This window comes from Leucopleurus acutus (genome assembly GCF_964270905.1).
Source record: "Leucopleurus acutus genome assembly, chromosome: 3".
Classification (NCBI taxonomy): domain Eukaryota; kingdom Metazoa; phylum Chordata; class Mammalia; order Artiodactyla; family Delphinidae; genus Leucopleurus; species Leucopleurus acutus.
In genome coordinates this window covers 7,333,835-7,361,807 of record NC_139145.1, presented here as the reverse complement: position 1 = coordinate 7,361,807, position 27,973 = coordinate 7,333,835, and the positions used below count along the sequence as shown (strand labels likewise).

The window sequence follows — 27,973 nt, the reverse complement described above, 5'->3', positions numbered from 1 at the left end:
CTCAGCCGTGATGACAGACAGAAAAAAAGCTAACAGACCCTTTAACGCATGTCCAGGTTAAAAAAATAATAATAAATGCCTGCAGCAGTCGGTAACCAGTTGTTCAGCCCCAGAGACGGGTCCTGGCATCCTGGCCGGAGCAAACGCAAGTGAAAAGTGGACTTCCTGTGGCCACCGCTGCTGCAGACACAAACACTGTCCTGTCATAAGAGGGGGACAGGAAGCGGAGGGCAGCCCGCAGAGGGCCCTTGCATGTCAGCCGTCAAGAAGCCTCGCTGGGCTTCTCATCCGGGCCAGTGGGGGCTGGAGAGACTCATCGCACAGTTTTTTTGGGGGGTGGGGGGCGGCCGTGAAAACGCGGACTGGCCCTTGGCATAGGGAGGAGATCCCACAAATCCTCCAGGTTCCCGGAAACTGGTGGTAACTGGATGATGGGGAGGGGCAGGAAGGGGGCGGCAGTGATAGGACTTCAGGTCAGCCCGATGGGCTGGGGGCTCTGACCCAGCTGCCAAGCACCCATTGTGAGACTTCCGGGGAGGGGTAGGAGGGCGGGGCCTTTAGGACTCCACCGGCTTCTTGTTGGTCTTGTTCAAAAGCTTCTTGAGGGTGAGAGACATGAAGTAAGGCCTCTCAGCGGTGCCATCGTTCCTCTCCAGGTCCTCCACTGCGGAGAGAGAGGCCCCAGAGCAGGTGGCATGAGGGGAGCCCACGGGCAGGGGCCTTAGGGGACAGGGTGGGCGGACAGGGGCCACAGAGAAGCCTCAGAGGGTTAGGAAGCAAGACATGCTGGGACTGGAGGGGGCGGACTGGAGCAGGCTGGGAACTCGACACACACACACACCCACACACCCACACACATGCTCCCCACTCCCAGGCCAGGAAGCCCCGCGTGCACCCCCGATCTACAGGGAGGAAACAAGGAGGCCTGCGTGGCCTCCAAGCCAGCCTCCCTCTCTACTCCTCGACTTCGCCCCGCTTCCCCTCCTCCTCCGCACTCTCCTTCAACAGGATGTCTCTCAGCTGGGGCGACATGAAGTAGGGTCGCTCCTGAGAGCCGTCATTCCTTTCCAGGTCCTCACCTGGGCTCCCCCCAGGAACCAGCAGGGGGGGGAATGGGGGTGGTCAGGAAGGGAGGGAAAGAGGGAGGCAGGGAAGAACAGGGAAGCCAGCAGGCATGGAGGAGAGGAAGAGAAAGAGAAAACAAAACAAAAAAACACAGACAGATGGAGAGACCAGAGTTAGTGGCAGCCACCGATCCCACCCGCCCCGCCGCAACAAAGCCGGAAACTCCGAAGCTGAGGGCCCAGGGGCACAGTGTTCTAGTTGCAGCCTGGACCAGGGGACAACAGGATGGAGAAGCTCTGAGCGCAGGGGGAAGCTGAGAGGGGGCGCGCCAGGGCCCTGCGACGAGGGACAGCCAGGCCCTAGGGGAGGCTGCGGGCACTGGGTTGGCACGTGTACCCCCATCGGAGGGAGCGTTCTGCCCAGAGGGGAGAAGGGAGTCAGGGCCCAGGAAGGGTGGGGATGAGGGGTTACTCACAGAAACAGAGGAATAGTGTGTCCACACACATGCCGTAGACGCTGAAGAAGCCGTGGGCAATCAGGTAGGAGCCGACGATCACCGTCTAGGCGAGGAGAGACAAGCTGTTTCCACCCCAGCTCCTGCTCAGGGCAACCCCCCACTCACCACCACGTCCCTCCCCAGCTGGGGTTATGGCATTTCCCTGCTGATAAGCCCCTCCTCCGGACCTCCCCGGTGGTGCAGTGGTTAAGAATCTGCCTGTCGATGCAGCGGACACGGGTTCGATCCCTGGTCCAGGAAGATCCCACATGCCGCGGAGCAACTGAGCCCGTGCACCACAACTACTGAGCCTGCATGCCACAGCTACTGAAGCCTGCGCGCCCTAGAGCCCGTGCTCCGCAACAAGAGAAGCCACCGCAATGAGAAGCCCGCGCACCACAACGAAGAGTAGCCCCCACTTGCCGCAACTAGAGAAAGCCTGCGCGCAGCAACAAAGACCCAGTGCAGCCAAAAAAAAAAAAAAAAAGCCCCTCCTCTTAGGCCTTCCTCTGGCTGCAATTTTATGCATCTTCAGGGCAAGACAGGTTTAATGCTCACAACCCTACTAGACTGTGTCTATCCCGTTTATAACTATATCCCCAGTTGGGACTTCCCTGGTAGTCTAGTGGTTAAGACTCTGCACTTCCACTGCAGGGGATGTGGGTTCGATCCCTGGTCATGGAACTAAGATCCCGCATGCCACGAGATGTGGCCAAAAATATAAATAATTTAAAATTTTTTTGTTAATTTAAAAATAACTATATCCCCAGCAATCTGGAAACTCACGGGGCCTTGGTAGGTACCTGATAAGCATTTATTGACTGAAGTGAGCAGACTTCAGAGAGATTACATAACTTGCCCAGAGTCACTCAGAACTAGCAAATAAAGAACTAAGATACAAATCGAGGTCACATATATACACTAATATGTATAAAATAGATAACTAATAAGAACCTGCTGTATAAAAAATAAATAAAATAAAATTCAAAAAAAAAATCGAGGTCACTGGGCTCCAAGGCCTGCACTCAGATACTGTACTGCTCTTAGGGTGATGACCTAATCCCTCCATGGCCCCATCACCTCCCTGCCCTTATCTCCACCTCCTGGCCACTTCACTCCCTCCACACCGGCCACACTGATTTGCTCACTGTTCCTGGCATAGTCCTGCCTCAGGGCTTCCGTACTTGTTCCCTCTGCCTGGATGTTGCCTGCATCTTCTTCAGATCTTAGGTGTGACATCACTTCCACGGGGAAGCCCCCTGGACTCCCACACCTGCCCACGTCCTCCACCACAAGCTCTAACAATTGGTTCCCTGTAATTCTGCCCTGTGGCACACACAAGTTTGCAAGCATGCATCCAATGCGGAGCATCATTGGTTAATGTCGATTTACTCCTAAACTGTAAGGCCTTTTTCTTTTTTTTTGGCTGCACGGCATGTGGGATCTTAGTTCCCCGACCAGGGATCAAACCCATGCCCCCTGCAGTGGAAAAGCGGAGTCCTAACTGCTGGACCGCCAGGGAAGTCCCAAACTGTAAGGCCTTTACAGGTCATGCCTGGAACGTGGTCGGTACTTAATGTTTGTGTCCTGAATTAACAACTCCCTACCTCTGAGCCCCATCCACATCTGTCTAGTCAAAGGAAGCTAGGCAAGTCCCAACATCTTCTCCCCAACCCCTGTCTGTCCCCAAAAGTTCATACCAGTATAGGGACCCAGTAATAATTGAGGGGTGGTGCTGTGTCCTGCACGATCCTGATTCGGTGGGTGAAGAAGAAGAAAGCCAGGATCCCTGGAGAGGGGGAGGAAACCGGGATGGTTGAGGGTTCTGGATAAAGGAAATAGCTCCCCTCAAGAAGACCCCAGAGAAGAAGACAGTTATCAGAGAAGACGTGGGGGCCCGACAGCAGCTCACAAGTGGCCCCCAACAGGCTCCCGCAGCTGGACAGCACTCACCCACACTACCCACGATCAGAAGTTTGCCCAACAGGAAGAGGAAGTCGGTAACTTTGTCCAGGACAGCCACCCTGCCGGGGACAGTAGGAAACAGGCATGAGTGCTGGCTCAGGGCCTGGGGGAGGAGGGAGGTGGCCAGAGGACAGTGTTTTCCCAGACCTGATGATGTTTCTCATGAGGAGGAAGAAGGCGTTTCTGGCTGAGGTGCAGAAGTTGGTGCCGTAGATGGCAATCTGGAGGGGGGTGGGAGGGACGGATCAGGCCCAGTGGGTGGGGAATGAGGGCTCCTCCACCCAGCAGGAGCTGGTGGGTTAGTGCCTGGTCCCAGGCTTACTCACCATGATGTAGGCGTTCCTGTTGAGGAATCTGATGAATTTCTCCAGGCACCAGAAGCAGCATTTGAGACAGGTCATGAGGAACTTGGCAAACTTGTTCTCCGCAGCTGGTAGATGAGGGAGAGGTGCAGAGGTGGGTGAGAGGAGACCCCACTCGGCCTGGTAGGAGCCCCCTATCTCCTTGTCACACACACTTGCCATAGTCCAGGACCCTTAGAGCCCACCTTCTCAAAGAGATGGGGAGAGGAGACTTGATCCAGGACCTCAGGCCCAGCCTCCAAGACAATAAGCAGTGACAACCCACACTGCTATCCTGGCCCCGCCTCCAGGGCAGAAGCCAATCCTTGATGCCTCCTTGGCTCCTCCCCAAAGTACAACCAATCCAGGCCCAACCCTCTCGTCAGGAACCAATGGTGGCCCAGTCCTCTTGTTCCCACCCCCTCAGCAGTAAGAACACCCAGTGGGCTCTTTCAGCCACCCCTCCATCACAGGAACCAATCACTCAAGACCCTCAGCCCCACCCTTTCCCCACCATAGGCAGAAACCAATCTCTGTCCTACCACCTTAGCCCCACCTCCCCACAAGAACCAATCGTAAGCTGCCCCTCAGCCCCCCCCGCCCCCCACCTCGGGAGTTACTGCCAACCATCTGTGGGCCATACCTTTCAGGCGCTGATCCAAGTACTCGAGTATCACTCGGATGATCTGCACGATGGCCAGAATGAGGGAGCCGAAGGCCAGAGAGCCTGTGTGATACCTTTGGGCCGAGGGAGTGGTCAGTGGTCCGGCCAGGCCTCTTCCACTCCAACTCACCCCTACCCCCAGCCCACCTTGGGCCCCACCTGAGCGCCCGGCCGAAGGCAGAGAAGAGTGGGAAGGCAGGCAGGTCATCCGGCTTGTTCAGGGCCCAGTAGTAGGAGGCGAAGGCGCCAGCTAGCGTGACCTGGCCCAGCGCCAGCACGAAGTTGGCCAGCCAGAAGAACATGAAAGCATTGAAGATCTGCAGGCCCAGCAGGGCCCGGTGGTAAGTCGACTCACCACCGTAGAAGGCGAACTGGCAGTGGGCTCCAGGGCACAGGCGGGATTCATTGGAGGAGGGGAAGGTCTGTGGGAGGGACGCAGAGCCTGGTCACATCATAGGGGCTAGGGGTTCAGAGTGGGCTCTGGGCATCAGGTCAGACCTGTCAGGTAGACCACGAGATGGGACAGGAGTCATGGGGAACAGAGTTAAGTCAAGGAATTGGGGGGTTAGGATAGGGGCTTTCAAAAGGCCTTCTAGAAACAAGATTAGGGATCATCATCCCAATGGGTGTCAGAGAGGCGGGATAAGCTATCTTGGGGATCAGTGGAGTGGCCATGTGGACAGATCACAAGTGGCAGAGATCAGTATGAGGACCATGGAAGGCAGGTTAGGGGCTTGTGAAAGGCAAGACGGGGCTGTAAAGGAAGAACTGACCACCACTGGGTTAAGAGAGGGGTGTCGGGGCAGGAAATGAAGTCAAGGGGTGGGGGAAGGTGGGTAGATCAGCACTTAGTGGGTGGCGGGGAGTAGGTGCCAGGCTGGATCTCTTCCTCTCCATGCCACCCACATCTGGCACAGGACATACGGCAGGCACCAAATGTTTGCTGAATGGTCCCCAAGTGGGGATGAGAGGCCTTCAGATCAACTGTGGGCTGCTAGGGAAAGAGCCACCCCGCCACTTCCGGACACCCACCTCAGGGTTGCACGTTTTCCCAGCAACTGAGCAAGCGGTGTCACTGAAGATCTTATAGACAGCTTCGTTGGAAGTGGACAGAAAGCTAGAGGCTCATTAAGGAAACCAACGTCTGGGATTAGGGACCACAGGGGCATGTGGAAAAGAATCCATTCCCACACCAGGTTCAGGCTCTGCCCCCAGGATGTAGGTCACCTCCAGGCAAGTGTGGCACTTAGCCCCCAGCCCCGGGGTCGGAGATCGGGCTCTGACGGTGGATACATAGCGGTGCTAGCCCAGTAGGCGATGCAAAGGCACAGCAGGAAGAAGGTGACCAGCGGGTACAGCAAGGAGCACATCACGTATCCCACAGCCCTGGGAGGAGTAGAAACACAGACATCAAGGCCCCAGCAGCCCTGGGACCACCCCAGCCTGACCCCCTGGCACCCTGGCACCCACCTGCTGGCTTCTTTAATGAGTGCAATGGCGATGAGAATTCTCTTCCGTAGAAAGATGAGCAGTAAGATGATAATAACCTCGAGGATGCTCAGAATGATCACTGCGCGGGGGGGGGGGGGGGGGGCGGACAGACAGTGATCAAGTCTGCCACCTGCCTGGGCTCCCCACTCCCACCCAGGCCTCACTGAATGGGGAGCTGGGACTCACTGAAGGCCATCCAGGTCTGCCGCAAGTGCAGGTACACGCGGAGGTCCGTCTGGAAGCCAAGGTCCACCAGGGAGATGTCAGAGCCGGCCTCGCCACGCAGTCGAGCGTACTCCATGTAGCAATGAAATATTCCTGCATGGGGAACCACCGTGCTACGACTGACCTCAGCCCTCCGACGGCTCCCGCAACATTACAAAGCATGTACAACCACACCCATTTAACAGAAACAAACACCAAGGCTGAGAGGGGCTGCCATCGCTTGCTGCTGCCTCAGGGCCTTTACCTGCTGTTCCTGCTGCCTGGTTCAGTCTCCCCCCAACTGGATCTTCACAACTTCTAGTCCCTGCTCAAATGTCACCTTCTCATGAGACCTTCTGGGATCTCTTCCCCCATTTAGAATCATACCCTCTTACATTCCAATTTCTTATCCCCCTTCACAGCTTTGACATCCCAGAGGTTTTCTGGTTTGTTTCTTGCCCATCTTGCCCATCCCCTCTGGAATATAAGCTCCACAAAAGTAAGGATTTGTCCTGTTTTATTCACTGCTGTAAGCCCAGGACCTAGAAGACTGCCCAGAACATAGCAGCCATTCAGTACATGATGGATGAATGAATGAGTGAATAGAAGTCAGGATGCTGTGTGGCCTGAGGCTTTCCTGACCCCTCTGCCATCCTGGAACAATGATTCATGGGTGGGGAGGGAGGACACGGGTGCTAACGTCCAGTGGGGTAGCATTAGGGATTTTCACCATTCCCCTTAGCTCTGGTAGAAGAAAGTTATAAAGTACAGATAAAGTACAAAAAGCTAGTCACCGAAACGGCCAGCACCCAGCTAGAAACGACTATTAACGAATATTTTGGGACTTCCCTGGCAGTCCACTGGTTAGGACTCCACACTTCCACTGCAGGAGGCATGGGTTCAATCCCTGGTCGGGGAACTAAGATCCCACGTGCTGCGCAGCATGGCCAAAAAAAAAAAAAAAAATTTTTTTTTTAAATGAATATTTTAACATCTGTGTCTCCAGTGTAGGTTGCACATCCAGCATCTTTCCTCTTGGAAAGTTTAAATGAATAAACAGAACGTGAAGCATTGGCTTCTGAGCACTGCCTCTGAGTTCCACAGGCCTCAGGCCCTCCCACATCTCATCCGCAGACCGTCTTCTTCTCATTAAGTCTCCTAACTAGTAAATACTAATTATCCCCAATTTATAGAGAAGGAAATTGAGGCACGGGGAGGTGGAGTCACTTGCCCAAGGTCACAGAGCAAGGAAGTGGCAGAGCCAGCATTTGAACCCTGGGCTTTCTGGTGCCAGAGCATGTGGCCCTAGCCACTGTGCAAAATGGTATACTTCAGAATGCATTTGCTGTCGATGAAATACAGATCCAGTCCTGCTTGGGAAGATTATGATGTAATGGTTGTTTCCAAGTACCTGCTCTCATAAACAATGTTGAGATGAATATCTTCACAAATATTCCAAATAAAAGATGGAGGATGTCGGATGGCTCAGGAGAAGTTTTGTTTTGTTTTGTTTCGGCTGTGCCACACGGCTTGGAGGATCTCAGTTCTCCAACCAGGTATCAAACCCAGGCCCCATCAGTGGAAGCGCCAAGTCCTAACCACTGGACTGCCAGGGACAGAAGATCCTTGATAGGCCGATGACAGCTCAAAGGGCACAGGCATTTTGCCGACTGTGGGGAGGGGAGGACACAGGGAGGGAGAGACGTACCGTAGCCTAGGACCAAAATCACCATGACAATCATCACCCAGACCATAATGCCAGCCAAGAAGCGGAGCAGGACGATGAACAGGAGGCTCAATACCATGGCGATGACCAGGCCTCTGGGGGATAAAATGGGTGCATGAGCGGACCCCACCCCTTCACCGGTCTCAGACAGGGCAGCCCAATGAGGGCTACCTTCCCTCTCAACTTACATGATAATCCAGTACCAGGAGACTGTATAATCTTCAAATATCCTCATGGCCAGCTGCCGGGCCTCCAGGACTCCATTGGCCTTCCTGGGGGAAGGCAGACAAGGCTTTAGGTCAGACCCCGCTCCCTGATTGGGCCAGCCCCAGGGGATACCCTGTCCCACCCAGGAAAATGTGACGTCAGCATGGTGGGTCACAGTCCTCACTTGGCGCCTTCCACCAGCTCCGTGATGTTTTTCCGAAAGCCATGCCCATCCTCATAGGTTGTCTCGTTGCCCACCATGAGGACCCCCTTGTGGCTGTGGATGTCTGGGAAGCACCGCTGGGCCACTGCACAGAGCAGGGGATAGGACCAGTCAGGCTGAGCCCCTGAAACCTCCCCATGCCCCTCCCAAGCTCATGGGACCCCAGACTCACGGGGTTTGCTGGGGGTGAGGACGGCGGGGCAGTCACCATCTCGGAGGACCTCAGCCACGCCCTGCCAAGAGACAGGGAGGGGGTCAATCCTGCAGGCCAGCACTCTCGACCTGCCCCCACCTGGGCAGTGACCTGCTTACCTTGTTGTTCTGGAAGCCGGGCACACAGAACTGCTTGTAGTACTCAAAGTCCTGGGATCTGTGAGCGTTCAGGTAGGTGAGGTAACGGTCAGGACATTTCTCCACGCAGATCTTGGGGGGGCAGGAGGCAGGGTTTGAGTGGGGTCTGGACAGACACCTGATCGCCTCTCAAGACAGAGGTCCCACCCCCTTTCCCCTATTCACCAGGGAGAGAGAAAGGGCTGGGAGAGAAGCTGCCACTACAGAGGGAAAAAGGACCTGATGGTGGAAGTGGGGGACAGGAAAGAGGTGGGGAGGGGACAAGTTACCTGGGGGGTGGGACACTGGAATTCCAGCAGGACCAGGGGGCTGGCACACTTCACAATGTTGAAATAAAACAGGAAGGGTTTGTTCCTGGGGTTGGGGAAGGGAGATGGAAACTGTCAAGACTTCTCAATCAGCCTATATAGACTATCTTAACGAAAACAACAGTAATAACCACAGCAGCAGCAACTCCGTGCCAGGTGCTCTTCTAAGCACTGGACACGTGCTGGCTCATCTAACCATCACAACAGCCCCATGAGAGTGGGACTGTCATGATCCCCATTTCAGAGATAAGGAAAATGAGACCCAGAGAGGTTGAGACACTTGCCGTAGGTCACACAGCCAGGGAATGGCACAGCGTGGATTGAACTTGCTCTTTTACCTCACCTATTCATCACCTGCGGACATCAGATCTGGGACTGCCTCCTCTCTCTCTCTCCCCTAAAATGTGGGCCACCAGAGGACAAGACTTTGAATGTCTCATTTAGTGCTGTGTCCCCAAGGCCTAGAACAGAGGCTGGGGATGGCGGGAGTTTTATAAATACTTGTTGACTGGACTAGTGGATGGATGGAGGCGAGGAAAGCCTAGAACCTTCTCCCCAGTCCTCAGGAAGCTCTCCCGCACACTCCTCCCCAGACCCAGCAGGCCCCAAGGAGCCAGACTCACTCATTTTTCGTGCCCTTCTGCCCGCAGAACTCGCCTCGGCTATCAGTGGGGTAGATCACTTTTCGAGGGTCCCCGTGAGTCCAAGCTGTGGAGGGATCCAGAGATGCCGAGGGGCTGCCACTCCTTAGCATCAGCCCCACTTCTGCCCCAGAGGTGGTGGCTTGCCCTTCCACCCTGGAACCCCAATCCCATCCCCTCCTTTGCTCACCTATGATGCCTACAGCCACATAGCCCACAATGGCCAGGAGGAGGAACACACAGCAAATGACGTCTGTGCAGCCTCTGGGGAGCAAGAGACCGTGTCAGGGTGGGAGTACTGGTGCCCTGGATATCATGGACCCATCCCGCCTTGTACACATATATAGGTATGTGTTATTTGGACACATGTTCCTGAGTGGTACCCATGCTGTGCCGAAGGGCACGTGCATTTTAAATATTAATACCTTTCATTGCAGCACTATTTACAAAAGCCAAGATATGGAAGCAACCTAAGTGCCATCCCTAGCTCAATGGATAAAGATGGGGTGTACATGTATACAAGAGAATATTATTCAGCCCCCCATAAAGGATGAAATCTTGCCATTCGCGGCAGCAGGGAATAGATCTGGAGGATATTCTGCTACGTGAAATAAGTCAGACGGAGAAACAAATAATGTATGCTTTCACTTATATGTGGAATCTAAAAACATGAAACAAATGAATCAACAAACAGAAAGAGACTCATAGATGCAGAGAACAAACTGGCAGTTGTCAGACTAGGGGTGGGTGGGGGATGGACGAAACAGGTAGAGGGGATTAAGAGGCACAAACTTCCAACTACAAAATAAGTAAGTCATAGGGATGTAATATACACACAGGGAATACAGTGAGTAATACTGTAACAACTTTGGGGACTTCCCTTGTGGTGCAGTAGATAAGACTCCATGCTCCCAATACAGGGGCCCCGGGTTCGATCCCTGGTCAGGAAACTAGATCTCACATGCATGCCACAACTAAGAGTTTGCATGCCACAACTAAGAAGCCCTGGAGCCACAACTAAGGAGCCCACATGCTGCAACTAAGGAGCCGACGAGCTGCAACTAAGGAGCCCACCTGCCATAACTAAGACCTAGCACAACCAAATAAATAAATAAATATTTAAAAAAAAATATTGTAACAACTTTGTATGGTGATGGGTGGTAACTGGTCTGATTGCAGTGATCATTTCATGATGTATAAAAATATCAAATTACTATGTTGCACACCTGAAACTAATATAACATTGTATATTAATTATAACTCAATAAAAAAAACTAAAAAGTAAGTTTTAATACCTCATGCTACACTGTCCTCAAAGCAGGTTGCAGCAATGTTCAGCTCTCTTTTGATTAAGTGCCCATTTCCCTACATCCTTACCAGCATAGCATATTAATGTTTTTTAAAAGTGAAGCTATTTTGTGGTGATCAGTTTGTAATGTATAGAAATACTGAATCACTATGCTGTGCACCAGGAACTAACATAGTGATGTAGGTCAATTATACTTCAAAAACAAACTAACTGGGAAGAGATATGGGAATATATGTATAACTGATTCACTTTGTTATAAAGCAGAAACTAACACACCATTGTAAAGCAATTATACTCCAATAAAGATGTAAAAAAAAAAAAATAACTAACTCATAGAAAAAGATAACAGATTTGTGGCTACCAGAGGTGGCAGTTGGGGAGTGGAAGGGGGCATTGGATGAAGGTATTCAAAAGGTACAAACTTCCAATTATAAGGTAAATAAGTGATGTAATGTACACACGGTAAATATAATGTTGTATGATATATGTGAAAGTTGTTAAGAGAGGAAATTTTAAGAGTTCTCATCACAAGGAAAAGTTATTTTTTTCTTCTTCTTTTCTTTCATATCTATATTAGATCATGGATGTTCACTAAACTTTTTGTGGTAATCATTTCATGATATATGTAAATCAAATCATTAGGCTGGGGCTTCCCTGGTGGCGCAGTGGTTGAGAATCTGCCTGCCAATGCAGGGACACAGGTTCAAGCCCCGGTCTGGGAAGATCCCACATGCTGCGGAGCAAGTAAGCCCGTGCGCCACGACTACTGAGCCTGCGTTCTAGAGCCCGCGAGCCACAACTACTGAGCCCACATGCCACAACTACTGAAGCCTGCGCACCTAGAGCCCGTGCTCCACAAGAGAAGCCCTTGCAATGAGAAGCCCGCCTGCCACAACGAAGAGTAGCCCTCGCTCGAGGGAACTAGAGAAAGTCCACACACAGCAACACAGACCCAACGCAGCCAAAAATTTAAAAAAATTTTTTTAAATTAAAAAATCATTATGCTGTACACCTTAAACTTATTCAGTACTGTATATCAATTATATCTCAATAAAACTGGAAGAAAAAACGAAAACAAAACCCCGTAAGTTTCACCAACCATGTTAGCACTTACTAAAAAGAAAAAATTAAACTATTATCATAAGATTAAATACGAACATGATAAAATTTAAACCACACAGGAATGTACATAACCAAGAACTGTCTCCCACATAACCCTCCTCTCCAGGAGTAACCTGTTTTAATGATTTCTAGTGAGTTCTTTATTCACTGGTACAAATGTTTTCCAAAAAAACTTTTTTGGTTAACTCAAGTATGATTATGATACACCCACTATTTGTGTCTTGTTTTTTTCACTAATATATTGAGAGGGATCCAAGTGACTATTTATAAAGGCTCTTGTACATTTTAACAGCTGTGTAATAAAATAACCTAAGGATGCACTGTAATGTATCTAACTAGTTCCAAGAGATGCAACTCAGATTGTTGGTTTTTGCCATTTTCAAAAAGGCAGCATTATCATACAATTTTGCCCATCTATGCACAGTGTACTGGGAGAATTTTTTTCATAGAATTTTAATCTCTGGAACAAACAGCTGTACATCAAAAAAAAAGAAAAAGTCATATTTCCAAATTCCCTTCAAAAAAGACTGTATCAATTAGTTTCAGAGCAGAATATGTCAATCTTTTTAAAATTGAGGTAACATTGATTTATAACATTATGTAAGTTTCATGTGTACAACATTATATTTCTACTTCTGTATACCCTAGTGTGTCAATCTTTTTAGCCTCTGCCAATCTGTGATGGGGAAATTCTGTTTGGTTACTGTTTTAAATTACATTCCTTTACTTTCCAGTGAGTTTGAGCATTTCTCCATAACTCCACTGTTTACAGTATTTCTTGTTCTGTAAATGATCTGTTCCAGTCTTTTGCCTGAATTTTAAAAATTCATTTGTAAAGACTTTGTATATTAAGGAAATTCCTTTATCGTTCTTTATCGTTCTTTTATCATTCTTTTAAGTTCTTTTATCGTTAAGTTGCAAATATTTATCACCAGGTTGTTGGAGTACAAATGCGGAGGTGTGTAAAGAAACAGGGGTGGAGGCAGTGTTAGTAGAGACCCCTCCCCTCTCAGGAACCCAGACGGCTTACCTGTTGTAAATGGGTCCTTTGAAGGTGGGGTCATACTTCTGTGGTGTTCCTGAAATTCAGCAAGATTGAGCTGAGTGATCCAAGATGAGGGTGGCAGACCACCCTTCCCCAGATGTTCCTAGGGGTGTCTTGGCCACGGAGAAGTAAGATTCAGAGATCCTGAGGATTTTCTGTGAACAGCCCGATTTATCACCTGACGACCACTCACTGGGAGGGGGCTGGAAAAAAGGCTACCAGCGAGCCCGGTGGAGAGGGGAGAGTCCATGGTGGGATCTGGAGATGGTTCTCACAGGAGTCCTGGGGAGGCTGCGAGGACAGACCCTTCGGATGAGGGAGTTTGGAGGGACCTCTGGGTGGGCGTTGGGGTGAAGGGTGCTGCCAGGTGACGATGGGGGGTTGGGGGGGTACAGGTCGAGATCTGCAATTCCGCTCCCCCCTCGTCCCCCCATCCCGGGTCCTCCCGGTGCCCCCTCCCCCTCCAAGTTGCCAGGCCCGGGCGCGGGAGCGGGGCACTGCCTACCGTGCTTCCCGTAGTAATGCTGCCGCTCGCCCCCCATCCCTGCGGGCGCCCTGCCCCGACGGCCCACTGACGGCTCGCGCTCCCTCTCTGCCCTCGGGTCCAGACGCGCAGGAGTCCCGAGGGAGGGAGGGACCGAGGGACCGACGGACGGCGGCCCCTCCCAGCAGAGCCAGGCGGGGCGGCCCAAACCGGTCAGACCGGCCCTAGCAGAGCTGCTGCCTCAGACGGACTGGACCACGGAACGGAGGGAGGGAGAGAGGGAGGGAGGAGAGGACCGGGCGGGGCGGCAGCTGCTCCCGTCACTCACCCGCAGCCCAATTTAGCCCTCTCCGCACCGCCCCCCGGCCGCCCAGCCCCCACCCGGGGAACTCTGTGGCTTCATTCTGTGGCTTCACCCTGCGGCTTCACCCTGCGGCCTGGGCTAGCCCCCTGCCCCCAACCAGGCGACACCGCCCTAGAACATCTCTCAACCCTGGAAAGCGCCTAATTACTGTCCCATTCTCCAGGTATGGAAACTGAGGCATAGGGAGGTCAGTGTCTAGCCAGGCACAGCAAAACGGGCAGCTGGCTTAACCCGAACAACCAATGACAGAGTATTTGGGCTGAAAACTCTCCAACCTGTGGATGCATTTTTTTTAAAAGTAAATGCCAACAGTTAAATATTGGGACAGTCCATATAAAAAGCCACATCCCTGTCTCTGGAAAACTGCCAAATTAGGACTGACAGCCCCCAGTGCCACATCCCTTTCTGGCATTGCCCCCAGTTGGTCCCTTTGTGGCCCCCAAGGCTACACACCTCAGCTCACCACCCTTGCACACTTTCACTGTCGATAATCCTGAAGCCACTGCTTTGAAGAACACGTATTTATTGAGCACCTATTGGGTACAGTGGCATGTGAGCAGACCCCCAGTGGGTCTGCTCTTGTGGAGCTGATATCCTACCAGGTGGCCCTGGATTTGAATGTTCCTGCCCCATCTGAGCCCGAGGATACTCAGGCCAGGGCCTTACCTTCTCTGAGCCTCAGCTTCCTCAACTGTGAAATGGGTCTAAAGCATAAAACCAAAACCAGACCAAGACCAGGCATGGGATACCAAGAAGTATACAGTTGGCATGGATGCAGTATATTGTCAGTGTAGGAATACTCAGCTGATACGGATGTATACAGTAGGTATGGGGGTACTGCCGGCATGGGGTATATGGCCCACATGGAGGTATACAATTCGGGGTGTTTAATCAGTGTGGGGTGTACAGTAGGGGTAGCGGTATACAGCTGGTGGGAGGTATACAGTCAGCGGGGAGTTATACAGCTGGTGTGAGGGTACACAGTCAGCATAGCATTCCCAGTCAGCTGGCTACACCCCCTACACCAACCATCCACCCCTGCGCCAGCTGTATACTCTCTTGATCGTGTGCCTGTTCAAACTGCATCTCCCAACAGCCCTTGGGGACAGTTGTATACTTCACAGTACAACCAGCTCTACAGGTGACATGGCATGATACAGTCGGCGTCAGGGTGTAGTCAGCAGGAAGAGATATCCAGTGTGAAGCATACAGCCAGCGTGGGGTTATAAGAGAACAGTTGGTGCTCAATAATCGTACCTGCTGCCTCAGAGTCAGGCACCCCCTGATGGGACTCTGGTCACCAACTCAGCTTGTGCCTAGAGAAATGTCACACCACCCCCCGCAGTGGCTTCTAGCTGTGGAGGCCCCACCTACCCCCTGGCCCACAGGCTTCAGCAAACAGGCGAGGCCCGAGGCTCCAAGCCATGCCCTTGGGTGACCAGGCCTCCCAAAGTAGCCCTGTAGTTGCCACAGTCCCTGCCAGCCCAAAGGCTGGCTGGTCCCACCCTGCCCAGTGCAAGCAGTGCCCAGGCCACAGCCTCTCTCTTCCCAGATACGCTAGGTCCCCTGGGGACACTCTTGCAAACCCCGGCCTTCAGCCACCAGCTCCGCCCTGATGATGCTCAAATATGGGTCCCTGGGGAGGGCCTCACTCCTGAGCAGCACGACCCTGTGACACCCGCCCCCCAGCACCCTACATGGGGGTCTCATGGGCACCTCCCACTCAGCATGACCACATCGAGCCCCCATTGTCCCCCAAGCTGCTCTGTCCTCCTGAGTGCTCAGGCTGGAAACCTGGGACACGTCTCTCTTTGCTTCACATCAGCTTTGCCTTCAGAATCTATTCAGGATCCAACCACTCTCACCCCCTGTTTGACTCCCACCCTCGTCACACGGCTGTCGTCTCCTGCCTGGACAGCGCAGGTGCCTCCACCCTGGTCTCTCAGCTCCCACACTTGTCCCCCACTGTCCACTCCCCCACAGGGGCCAGAGGAGCCTGTGGACACCCGAGTCAGGGCACTCCCTCCTCTGCCCTGAACCCTCTATGGCTCCCATAAGCCCAACTCCTCACCATTCCCACAAGGCCCTGCCTGCTCTGCCCTATCCCCTCCTCCCTGCCTTCACGCCTCCCACTCTCCCCTTTCCTTGCTCTGTTCCAGCCTCACTGGCACCCTGGTTATACTGTAGGTTATACTGGTTACACTGTATACTGTTTTTTAAACTTTTTCACATTTATTAAAGGTTTTGACCATGAGGGCTTCATAAAATGTCAAGAAATTCTATTTGCCATCTAACCGTCTACTTCTAAATAGGGGACAAACACTAGTATAGCGACTGTTTTAACGTGGAAAATTTTTTAAATTTTTTGAGAAAAGAATGATGCATATATTTTTTTTTTTCCTTTTTGAATTTCAACCCCCAAAATATTCCAGCAAAAAAATCGGGGGAGGTTGGGCTGGGTCTCCTTCAATGGGCATCTGTTGCCCAGGAGGATGGTGGACTTGCCCTCACCCAGGCCACCACCAGCCCATGTCCCCCCTGATTAGACTATAAACTCACCAGACACAGTCTCACCTCAGGACATTTGCTCTGGCTGTTCCCTCTCCCTGGAAAGCTCTTCCCTGAGACAGCCATTTGGCTCCACCTCCTTCAAGCTCAAACATCACCTCCTCAGAGAGGCTTTCTCTGACCACCCTGTCTAAAACAGCACCCTTGAGGAGAAGAGGTTAAGAATCCTCCTGCCAATGAAGGGGACACAGGCTCGAGCCCTGGTCTGGGAAGATCCCACATGCTGTGGAGCAACTAAGCCCGTGTGCCACAACTACTGAGCCTGTGCTCTAGAGCCCACGTGCCACATCTACTGAGCCCGCGAGCCTGGAGCCCGTGCTCGGCAACGAGAGAAGCCACCACAATAAGAAGCCGCGCACCACAACAAAGAGCAGCCCCTGCTCGCCACAACTAGAGAAAGCCTGTGCACAGCAACGAAGGCCCAGTGCAGGCAAAAATAAAAATAAATAAAATAAATAATTTAAAAAAATAAAATAAAACAGCACCCTTTCCCCCTTCTCTCCTGTTACCCTATTTTATTTTGTTTCTGACTCATTTACACATTGACTATTGTCTGCCCCCATGTCTGTTTGCTGCACAAGGGCAGGGATTTATGTCTGTTTTGTTCATAACTTTGTCCCCAGCACCCAGCATAGCATCTGGCACAAGACAGGCACTCAGTCAGAGTTTGTTAAATGAATAACCACGATATATAATCCATGTATAATACAGCTAAAACTGAAAATAAAAATGCAGCTTTGAGTTTTCCGGGTGCACGTATTTAAAAAATTAATTTTTGGGGAGGGTGGGAGGGAGGGAGATGCAACAGGGAAGACATATGGGAACATATGTTTATGTATGACTGATTCACTTTGTTATAAAGCAGAAACTAACACACCATTGTAAAGCAATTATACCCCAATAAAGATGTTAAAAAAAAAATTAATTTTCGAATTTTATACATATAAGAATTGAATACATGATAAATGTGGAATTTCCAGTTGGCAGGGAAAGGATAAATCAGTCAGTAGCCTTGACTGCTCATTTGGAAGAAGATAAAGTTAACTCCACTCCCACCACATAGCAAAACAAATTCCACACGGATTAATCATGCAAAAATATAAAACTCAAAACTATGACAAGTAGGATGGGAAAACACAAGAGCATATTTCTACCATCTGATAGCAGGTGAGACAGGTAAGGTGGGTGGGGGAAGAGAGAAAGGAGTGCCGGGAGTTTCTTATGTCAGCCAAACTGGCAGTGGGAACCATCAGATAAGAACAGCTGGGGCTGGGACTTCCCTGGCAGTCCAGCGGTTAAGAACCAAGGAATATCTTTCAGACACTGGCGCAGAGCTCTTTACAATACGGGTGATCCTATCAACAACCCATTTTAGGGAATTGCCTGGTGGTCCAGTGGTTAGGACTCAGCGCTTTCACTGCCGAGGGCCCAGGTTCAATCCCTGGTCGGGGATCTAAGATGCCACAAGCCGCGCAGTGCAGCCAAAACACATCAATTTTACAGCGGAGGAAACCGAGGCTCACGGAGAGGAAGTGGCTCCCCCAGTCACCAAGCAACAAGTGGTCAGTCCCTACTCCAGTTCTGATGAATTAGTGGGAGCCACTGAGGGTGTCTGAACAGGAGCATAATGAGGCCGTGCTGGGGAGGGGAAGACACATAGGGAAGTCTCAGACAGCTCTCAGGGAAATTGGTGGCCGTGGATGGGACAGATGGGCTATGGCCTTCCTGTGTGAACTTGAGTTATCCCTCTTTGAGATGGAACTAAAGAAGCAGAGAGGCACCTGGTGTAGCCTTGGCTCAGGGCATTGCCTTGTGGGTGGCTCAGGAAATATAAGAGGGAACAAGGTACTGTCATCTGATGGGTTCCATTAACTCTCATTTTAACATTAGCCAAGTGGGGATGGAGGGAGGGGCAAGGCAAATACTAATGGTTTGATAATTGAGCCTGAGGATGGAAACTTGCTGAATCTTTGCAAAAATGCTGCAAAATAATAACAGTGGAATGCCCCAGTGCCTCCATATTTCTGACCCGTTTACTGTGTGCCAGGCACTTTTCTAAAACGTTACACGGTTTACCTCAGCTCACCCTTATAGCAACTTTGTGAGGTTGATCCCATCATTACCCCCATTTGACAGATGCAGAAACTGAGGCCCAGAGAGAAACACATGCTGGTGGCCACAAAGATGGTGAGCAACAGAGCTGGGCCATCCAGCTCCTGAGTTAGTGTTTTCTATGGCTGCTGTAAGTAGTTAACACCAACTTGGTGGTTCAAAACACAAATTTATTATCTTATGGTTCTAGAGATCAGATGTCCAAAGTGAATCTCACTAGGCTAAAATCAGGGTGCTGGCCAGGCTGCGTTTCCTTGCCTATTCCAGCTTCTAGAAGCCTCCCTCATTCCTCGGCTCGTGGCCTCCTCCTCCATCCTCAAAGCCAGCATTCTCATTAAGCCCACATCCGCTTCCATTGCTACATCTTCTCCTCTGACTCCCCTACCTCCCTATTTTCTTCTTTGTGGCCACACCGCGTGGCATGCAGGATCTTAGTTCCCTGACCAAGGATCGAACACACGCCCCCTGCAGTGGAAGCGCAGAGACTTAACCACTGGACAGCCAGGGAAGTCCCCTCTTTTCTTTATAAGGACCCTTGTCCTTGGGGCCACCTGGATAATCCAGAATAAGCTCCCCATCTCATGATCCTAAATTTAGTCCCATCTGCAAAGTGCCTTATGCGTGTATGGTAACATATTCATAGGTTCCAGGAACTAGGACATGGACGTCTTTTGGGGGGACCATTATCCTGCCTACCACAGAGTCTTTTTTTTTTAAGACTTTTTTTTCTTTTGACGTGGACCATTCTTAAAGTCTTTATTGAACTTGTTACAATATTGCTTCTGTTTTATGTTTTGGTTTTCTGGCTGCAAAGCATGTGGGATCTTAGCTCCCCGACCAGGGATCGAACCCACACCCCCTACACTGGAAGGTGAAGTCTTAACCACTGGACAGCCAGGGAAGTCCCTACCACGGTGTCTTAACCATTTAGCCCAGGGGTTGACAAACCATCCGTCCCCTGTGGGGCAAATCCATCCACCATGCTTTCATATGGCTCAGCACTAGGAATGGTCTTTCCATTAAGTGGCTGAAAAACACCAAAGGAAGACTATTTTGTCATGTGAAACTCAAATGTCAGTGGCTATAAATCAAGTTTGCTTGGCACAAGCACAAGCTCATTCGTTTGCATATTGTTTTTTTTTTTTAATAAATTTATTTTGTTTATTTTTGACTGCATTGGGTCTTCGTTGCTGTGCCCGGGCTTTCTCTAATTGTGGCAAGCAGGGGCTACTCTTCATTGCCGTGCACGTGCTTCTCATTGCGGTGGCTTCTCTTGTTGCAGAGCACGGGCTCTAAGCATGCGGGCTTCAGGAGCTGTGGCACGAGGGCTCAGTAATTGTGGCTCGCGGGCTCTAGAGAGCAGGCTCAATAGTTGTGGCGCACGGGTTTAGTTGCTCCGTGGTTTGTGGGATCTTCTCAGACCAGGGCTCGAACCCGTGTCCCCTGCATGGGCAGGCGGGTTCTTAACCACTGCACCACCAGGGAAGTCCCCGTTTTCGTATTGTTGATGGCTGCTTGCTTTCATGTTGTCTGTGGTCTATGGCAGACTCGAGTAGCAGGCATAGATTGTATGTGAAAATATGGACTCTCTGGCCCTTTACAGAAGTTCGCCGCCCCCTGGTCTCTAAGCCATCAACCCACACGTGTTGAGCCCAAGTCTGTGCCAGCATGTTTCATGTGCTCTGCTTATAACAACCGGCAGTGGTAAAGGCATGTCATCCATTCCCGGTAATGTGGGTGGGGAAATGGACAAGCCCTTTCCCTCTCCAGGCTAACGTTTTCCTGTGTGGAGAATGGGACTCATCCTTGCATTTACTGGTAGCTGTTGCCAGGGCTTGGTGCTCAAAAAGCACTTAGCACAGGTCTGGGGTCCAAGGCTTTAAGGAATGGTAACCAGGGGAATTCCCTGGTGGTCCAGTGGTTGGGACTCACTTTCACTGCCGAGGGCTCGGGTTTGATCCCTGGTCAGGGAACTAAAATCCCGCAAGCCACGGCACAGCCAAAAGAAAACAAAAAAATAAGAAAAAAGAAATGCTAACCAGGAGCACGGTACCATTTGACAGAGGGGGCAAACTGAGGCCACGTGCTCAGACCACATAGCTGGTGAGGGGATGGAGCTCTGAATCAAACCAAGGTCCGTCTGGCTCCAACCCAGGCCTTTTGTGGGCAGATACTGGCAGAGGCGGAGCTAAAGATGTGACAGTGGTGGGGGAGAAGGCATGGGAAAGTCGGACCGTTAGACCAGGATCGGGGAGGGGAGGCGGCTGTTGGGTCCCAGCCTTGCTGAGTACGACGGCCGGCCCACCCGGTTCAGTGGGTGTAGGAGATAAGGAAACAGATACAGGCTACCCAGTCACGATGCTCGTGCCAGGACATCAAGTGCCACCCAGCCTGAGGCTTCTGGATACAGGCCAAGTCCCCAAAGCCTACAACGGCCAAAGGCCTCGCCCATGCAGCCAGGCCAGCTCACCATTGCCTTCCCAGAAATCTCTGCCTGGGTAATAGGCATCCCAGCTGCCCAGAAAAATCCCTTTGACAAAAGGTTGGGGTAGGAAAGCTAGAAGTGATTCTACTGGCTACCATGATAGGACCAAAGATAGAGCACCTGCTGTGTGCCGGGCACCAAAGCAGTTATTTCCTTCTAGGAATCCATTTTATCCTTTCAACGAGGCTCTGAGGACGGATGGCACAATGAAGAAATGGAGGCACAGAGATGCTTTGTGACTTGTCTGAAATCACACAGCCGGCAGGAGCTGAGATTTTGAACTCTGGTCCTCACACCATGCTCTCTCTTTTTTTTTTTTCCAAAAATTTTTTCAGTTGTTTTTGGTCGCACTGCGAGGCTCGTGGGATCTTAGTTCCCTGACCAGGGATCGAACCCAGGCCCTCCCTTGGCAGTGAAAGCGCAGAGTCCTAACGACTGGACTGCCAGGGAATTCTCTCAATTTTTATTTTATATTGGAGTATAGTTGATTAACAATGTTGTGTTAGTTTCAGGTGTACAGCGGAATGATTCCATTATACATATACACCTATCTATTCTTTTTCAAATCCTTTTCCCATTTACGTCATTACACAGTATTGAGCAGAGTTCCTTGTTGGTTATCTGTACCATGCTCTTGAAATGTGTGCTCTGTGAATAACTCCGATTTACTAAGCATTTACTGTAGACCCATCTCTGAGCTAAGTGCTATACCCACACGAGTTCACTGAACCCTTGAGGCAGCCCCGAGAGGGAGCTGATACTGTCATTAACCCCATTTTCTGGATGGAGAAATTGAGGCTCAGATATGCAAAAGGTACAGATACGAAAGGTTCAGGGATACTAAAGGTCTCTGCTAGTACAGAGCTAGAAGAATGGAGCTGGGACTGGAACGGAGCCAATCCTGGGTTCCAGAACCTGGCTGAGAGTCAGAACTCTGCTTAACTTTTTTGTAGATGTGTTCATTTATTTAGCCCCTTGCTACAAGGCGATTCATGTCCCTTGACTAGTGCTATCACCTCTGGTCTGGTTTCCTGGCTTCTGCCATTGCACCCCAGAAAGGCCAGGGGGTACCTGTGAACCCCTGAGTCAGGCTAGGTTCCTCCTCTGCTCAGAACTCAATGACTCCCACCTCTCTCAGAACAGAAGCCCAGGGAATTCCCTGGCAGTCCAGTGGTCCAGTGGTTAGGACTCCGCGCTTTCACTGCCCAGGTTCAATCCCTGGTGGGGGAACTAAGATTCTGTAAGCCACGTGGCACGGCCAAAAAAAAAAAAAAGAGCAGAAGTCCAAGTCCTCCCATGACCCACAAAGCCCTGTACACTCTGCCCATCCCCTCTCTGCCCCCACCTCCTCCCATTCTACCCCCTTGATCTTTCCACTCCAGCCACATGCGCCTCTTGGCTGCTCCTCAAACACACCAGACACGCTCCAGCCCCAGGGCCTTTGCACATGCCTTTCCCACTGCCTGAAACATTCTATACAGCTCCCTCTCTCACTCCTCTGGTCACCTCAGGATGACCTTCTCTGATCCTGTTTGAAATTTTAAACCGTGCTTCCAGGCCCTATAGATCACTCCTATCCCTCCTTCCTGCTAAACTTTTCTCCAGAGCACCTTCTCTGACATTGTGAGAATTTTCCCCATTCATCTTAGTATCTTGTCTGGGTTCCTTTCTACAATTTCAGCTTGACAAGTGCTGGATCTCCAGGGTCTAGGACAGAACCTGGCACATGGTACCTGCACAATAAATGTTTGCTGAAGGAAGTTATGAATGAACTTGCTTATGTTAAGTAAACTGTATGCTTATCAACACTAAAACAAAAAAACAACTTCAGGTAGAACAAGCCTTTGGACTAAGAAAAATCCCTCTCCCTCTCACCCCTGGCCCAGAGCCCTCACTTCCTCTCCCTGGGGGCAGTTCCTCTCACTGGTTTCCCTTCTAGACACTGTCCACAGGGCACATACCTAAGCAGATTTCTGGATGTTTATCTCTCATCCCCCCTGTTTTGTTACACACCCTGTTCCTCACTTTGCTATTTCACAAACTAACATAATTAGACATTGTTTTGCATCTGCAAGGCTCTTCATCTCACAAGGGAACATAGTAGCCCACCCTAGGAACAGTACCCTTTCTCATTAAACCAGCCTGAGGAGCTTTAAAAAGATACAGATGCCACACATACACACAGAAATAAATAGTCCAAGCTCCGGAAAGAGTCTTCTTGGCTGTCTTACCTCCGGGGTGAGGACAGCTAGCTGAGGGTATGTGAAGGGTTCTTTCACTTGGAAAGCTAAAATCTTCTGTGCGGTTGAGGGCTTAGTTTTAATTTTCAGCCCCTACCCCCAGCCCAGCAGAGAGAATATATTAATTTTGTTATAAAAGAACTTCAAATCCTGTTTAAAAATAATCCTCCCTGGGAACTCCCTGGTGGTCCAGTGGTTAGGACTTGGCACTTTCACTGCTGTGGCCCAGGTTCAATCCCTGGTGGGGGAACTAAGATCCCGCAAGCTGCGTGGTGTGGTCAAAATAATAATAATTATTATTATTCTCCCATTGGGGATTGACTGGGAAGGGGCAGGAGAGAACTTTCTGGAGTGATGAGAAGGTTCTTACAAGAGATCTACAAGTTTTTTCTAAGGGCCAGGTATTAAAAATTTTAAGCTTTCTGGTTCAAATGTCATCTCTATCACATAGTCTTCTAAGAACGCTTTAAAAATACAAGAGCCATTCTTAGTCCATTGGTTTTACAAAAACAGGCCACAGTGCAACAATGTAATAACAATACCTTATACTACTGAGCTATACCCTTAAAAATGGTTTCGATGGTAAATTTTATGTTATGTATTTTACCACAAAAATTTTTAAAAATATATTAATAATGATAGGCGCTCGGGCTTCCCTGGTGGCACAGTGGTTAAGAATCCGCCTGCCAATGCAGGAGATACGGGTTCGAGCCCTGGTCGGGTAAGATCCCACATGCCGCTGAGCAATGAAGCCCGTGCACCACAACTACTGAGCCTGCACTCTAGAGCCTGCGAGCCACAACTACTGAGCCTGCATGCCTAGAGCCCGTGCTCCGCAACAAGAAAAGCCACCGCAATGAGAAGCCCATGCACTGCAAGGAAGAGTAGCCCCCGCTCGCTGCAACTAAAGAAAGCCCGAGTGCAGCAACGAAGACCAAACGCAGCCAAAAAGAGAAAAGCAAATACCGTATGCAGCCAAAAATAAAATTAAAAAAATGAAAACAAAAAAATTAAAAAAAATAATGATAGGCCCTCCTTGGGCATGAGGGGATTCAGGAAACTGGTGATATTTTTTACCTGATCTAGATGCTGGTTACCTCATACATTTAGAATCTATACCCTTTTACGTATGAATTTTCTACTTCAATAAAAACTTTAGGGAGTTCTCTGGTGGCCTAGTGGTTAGGATTTGGTGCTGTCACTGCCATGGCCCAGATTTGATCCCTGGTCGGGGAACTGAGATCCTACAAGCTGCACGGCAGGGCCAAAATATATTAAATAAATAAAATGAAATTTCATCTTAAAAAAAATGTTTAAAATATTCCGCTTGATTGGTTCAATGTAAGAGGGTCCACCCACAAATGCACAGCTTAATGCAACCATCAGCAAAGATTGAGGAGGGTTTCCAGGTGCTGATGTGAGAAAGGGATCATCTCCGACATATATTAAGAAAAAGGAAAAAGAAAGCAACACGATGTGAAACAAACACCTTTTCATTCAACAAATATTTGTTGAGCACCTACTATGTGCTATGTGCCAGGCACTGTGGATACACCTTCAAACCAAACAGACATGCCTTCTTGCCTCATGAAGCTAGTACTCTAGGGATTTGCTGACATTTTTGTAAAAGGGGAAAAAAGCCACTAAATAAAGAATATGTATATAATTGCATGCAAAGGTCTAAGGCCTAGACTTTGGAAGAAAACACAAGATGTTGTAATACTGATGCATCCCAAGAATGAAGTGTGATGTTGGGAGAGGGAGCAAGAGGGAGATTTTTCATGATAAAGCTTGTTATCTTTTGTTTTTTGAAGCATGTGAATGTATTATCTCTTCCCCTGCAAAAGTTACAATTAACAATATCCTCTTCCACAATATTTTTAACCATTCAGATGCCAGAGCCCTACTGCTGGCTGAGTTGAACTCTCTAGCGAGTGAGCCATGGAATCTGCTTTTAAAACAAGCACCATGACTTTTTTCCCAGTCCCCGAACCCCATCAGAGTCTATTGTTTTAGGTTCTAGAATCTTTTTCCATACTGCTCATGCCAAGAGTGGGCTGGGAAGGATGGCAGTGCCCCTTGTTGACATCCGTCGGGGCCGGGAGCCATTTCCTGGCTTCCTCAGAGATGCTGCCTTTCTCTAGATATGGTGTCTGATAGGGAAGGAGCTTTCTGTCCTGCCCAGTCTTGTCCAAGTATGTGCCTCAACAGATAGGGCTGCTTCTCCAGCAGCTCATGGAAAAATCCATGTCCCCAGTATCACCAGTCCCAGAGCCCTCCTGAGCACGTACAGCTTACCAGGCACTGTGCAAAACACTTCCCACCAGCCAGTACAGTCTGCCCAGCCCTACAGATGAGGATACAGAGTCTCAGAGAGGTCACCAACTCACACATGGCCACACAGCTTGTATGTATCAGAACCAACCAGGATTTGAGCCTATGTCTGTCTGATATCACCCACTAAATTCACAATGACCGATGGGAAGGCACTGGGGTACAGGGGAGGATTTGTGAGCCACTCTTTCCAAACCACACTGTTCCCAAAGGAAATCTTGTTATCTGATTTCACAGGGCAGAGCAAGGGCCCTAGGTTTTTGGTTCTGATGAGAATGGACTACTTACAAACTAAGCAAGACACCACCACCCCCTGCCCACTCTGAGGATTCAAGCCATGTGGCCCCTCTGGAGGAGTTGAGGGCCTGGCTGCAAGACCCAGCTGAAGTCTCCATCTCACACTCTCTAGCCTCACAGAGAGAAATAATTAAGCAACTGTGTGGTTTGTCTGCTGTTCCCTCTGCCACATTTTGCTTAAATCTTCCCATGGCTGGCTCAACCTCCAGCCCTTGGTCACCTAAAATAATCCCAGATGATCCTCCGCCCACCACACACACACACACACTCCTACCTAAAATTACGTATTTATTCAAGAATTTTTCCACTCTGTTGACTGCTGTGTTCTCCGTGTCTAGACACTGCCTGAAGGATGCTCAATACATATTTGTCAATGGAATGTGCTTCTAGTGCCCAGCACAAGGTCTGTTGGGCACATAGGTCCCCTGTCTCCTGTGTGTTCCTGGCAAGACCATGCATGGCTGGCTCCCTCTGGCCAAATTCAAGGCTGGGTAAATCATATCACTGTCCACTCTGCCCCCAGGCTTGCCTCAGGGAGACCAAAGATCCTTCAGGTGCTGCCCACAGGCAGGCAGGACCCCAGGCAGAGAATCCCAGATCAGAGACAGCAAGCCACACCGAAGGGACGCACAGCACGGGCAGCCACAGGGTCTGGGGCTTGGGCCAAAACCAAGAGCAAGGGGGCCCCTCAGGAGGTCTGGGCTGGCAGCTTCAAGCAGAGAGGGGAGAGGCTGTGCAGTTGCCAGGCCCTTGGCTGGGCTGGGCAGGGAGAGCCCAGCCTCCCCTATCTGTCTTTCTTTGCAGCCTCTTAAGGCCACAGTCCCTGGGGGGAGGGAGGCACAGCTCTCGCCAGCTCGTTTTTCTTGATTATTTTTGAGCGGTTTCCGGCCCCCTCCCCAAGGCCCTTCGGTCTCACAGTTTCCAGGAAGTTTCAGACACACAAGGAGGGGTGGCAGAGCCCCTTTAGCCCAAGGCAGTGCCACGCGGGCCGTGTGCCCACCTGAGCCCTGGGGACCCAAAATGGAGGAGAAAAGAGAAACTGAGGACCGCACACCCCTCCGTGGAACCCTGGGAAGGGAAGCTCTGCAGGGCGTGGGTGGGGAGGAAGCCTCATCTTTGCCCCATCCCATAGGCCCAGAGGCCGCCCTCAGAGGTTCGCGGGAGGGGGTCCCGTCGCTGGGACCCCTCGAAATGGGAGCGAGCGCCCCCGGCTCCTTGCACAGGGCGGGGAAAGTTTCTCAATTGTTTCCTGTTTCCTTCCTGTCCCTTCGCCGGTGGCGCCCTTGTTTCCGCCCTTCCCAGACGGCGGGCGAGACCCGATCGCCTCCCACCCCAGCACTGGGTCTGCCTAGTCTTGCCTCAGTTTCCCCATCTGGCCGAAAGCCCGGAACGGCTACTTCTAAGGGAGTGTGAGCAGGAGGAAGAAGTGGATAAAGGGAATTGGAAGAGGAAGATTTGGGGAGCTTGGGGCCCTGGTCCTTTTCCGAGCCCCGGTCGCCGTGCCTCCCCTCCCCCGCCCTGCATCGAGCCGCCCAGATAACGGGACCTCCCCGGGCGGAGCATGCGCCGTGTGTCCCGGCCCATCAGCCGGAGGGGGAGCAGGGGCTCCCGAGAGGGGATGCAGGGCGACCTGGCGGGAGCAGGTGGGTGTGGGTTCGGCGCAGAGCAGGATGCAAGGCCGGGAAGCAGGAGGCCCCCAGCTGCAGCGCGGCTGTTTAAGATCTCGGATGTCTCCCCCCACCAAGGCCCCCGAACTCAGCAGAGGCGGCCGCGGGCCAGAGGCGGCTCCTACCGTAGGCTCCGTCCTTCCGCTCGTCCACCATGGCCGCGGCGGGCGGGGAGGGGAGTCTGAGCCAGCGCGACCCCAGCCCGGCAGGGCGAGAGGCTCCGCGGGCTGCAGCGCCCCGCCCCGGGTCCGGGCCCGCCCCTCC

The 27,973-nt window shown here is 51.0% G+C and overlaps 1 protein-coding gene across 2 annotated transcripts; it reads right to left on the bottom strand.

Moving 5' to 3' along the window:
- Positions 1-6: 6 nt before the first annotated feature.
- SLC44A2 (solute carrier family 44 member 2 (CTL2 blood group)) lies at positions 7-27,960 on the bottom strand. Of its 2 annotated transcripts, none has more exons than XM_082837059.1 (22): positions 27,835-27,960; positions 13,144-13,192; positions 9,873-9,946; positions 9,665-9,749; positions 9,003-9,087; positions 8,695-8,805; positions 8,555-8,615; positions 8,344-8,467; positions 8,141-8,224; positions 7,935-8,047; positions 6,209-6,340; positions 6,002-6,101; positions 5,825-5,917; positions 5,564-5,648; positions 4,691-4,953; positions 4,511-4,605; positions 3,853-3,956; positions 3,674-3,747; positions 3,515-3,585; positions 3,262-3,350; positions 1,541-1,625; positions 7-664 (listed from the first exon to the last, which is right to left on the bottom strand). In XM_082837059.1, the coding sequence occupies exons 1-22, from the start codon at positions 27,863-27,865 to the stop codon at positions 558-560; spliced, it is 2,115 nt and encodes a 704-aa protein (XP_082693185.1). In that variant the 5' UTR covers positions 27,866-27,960; the 3' UTR covers positions 7-557. The 2 variants fall into 2 exon arrangements, with proteins under 2 accessions (XP_082693185.1, XP_082693186.1); XM_082837060.1 differs by lacking the exon at positions 7-664 and adding an exon at positions 913-1,079.
- Between the last annotated feature and the right edge of the window lie 13 nt (positions 27,961-27,973).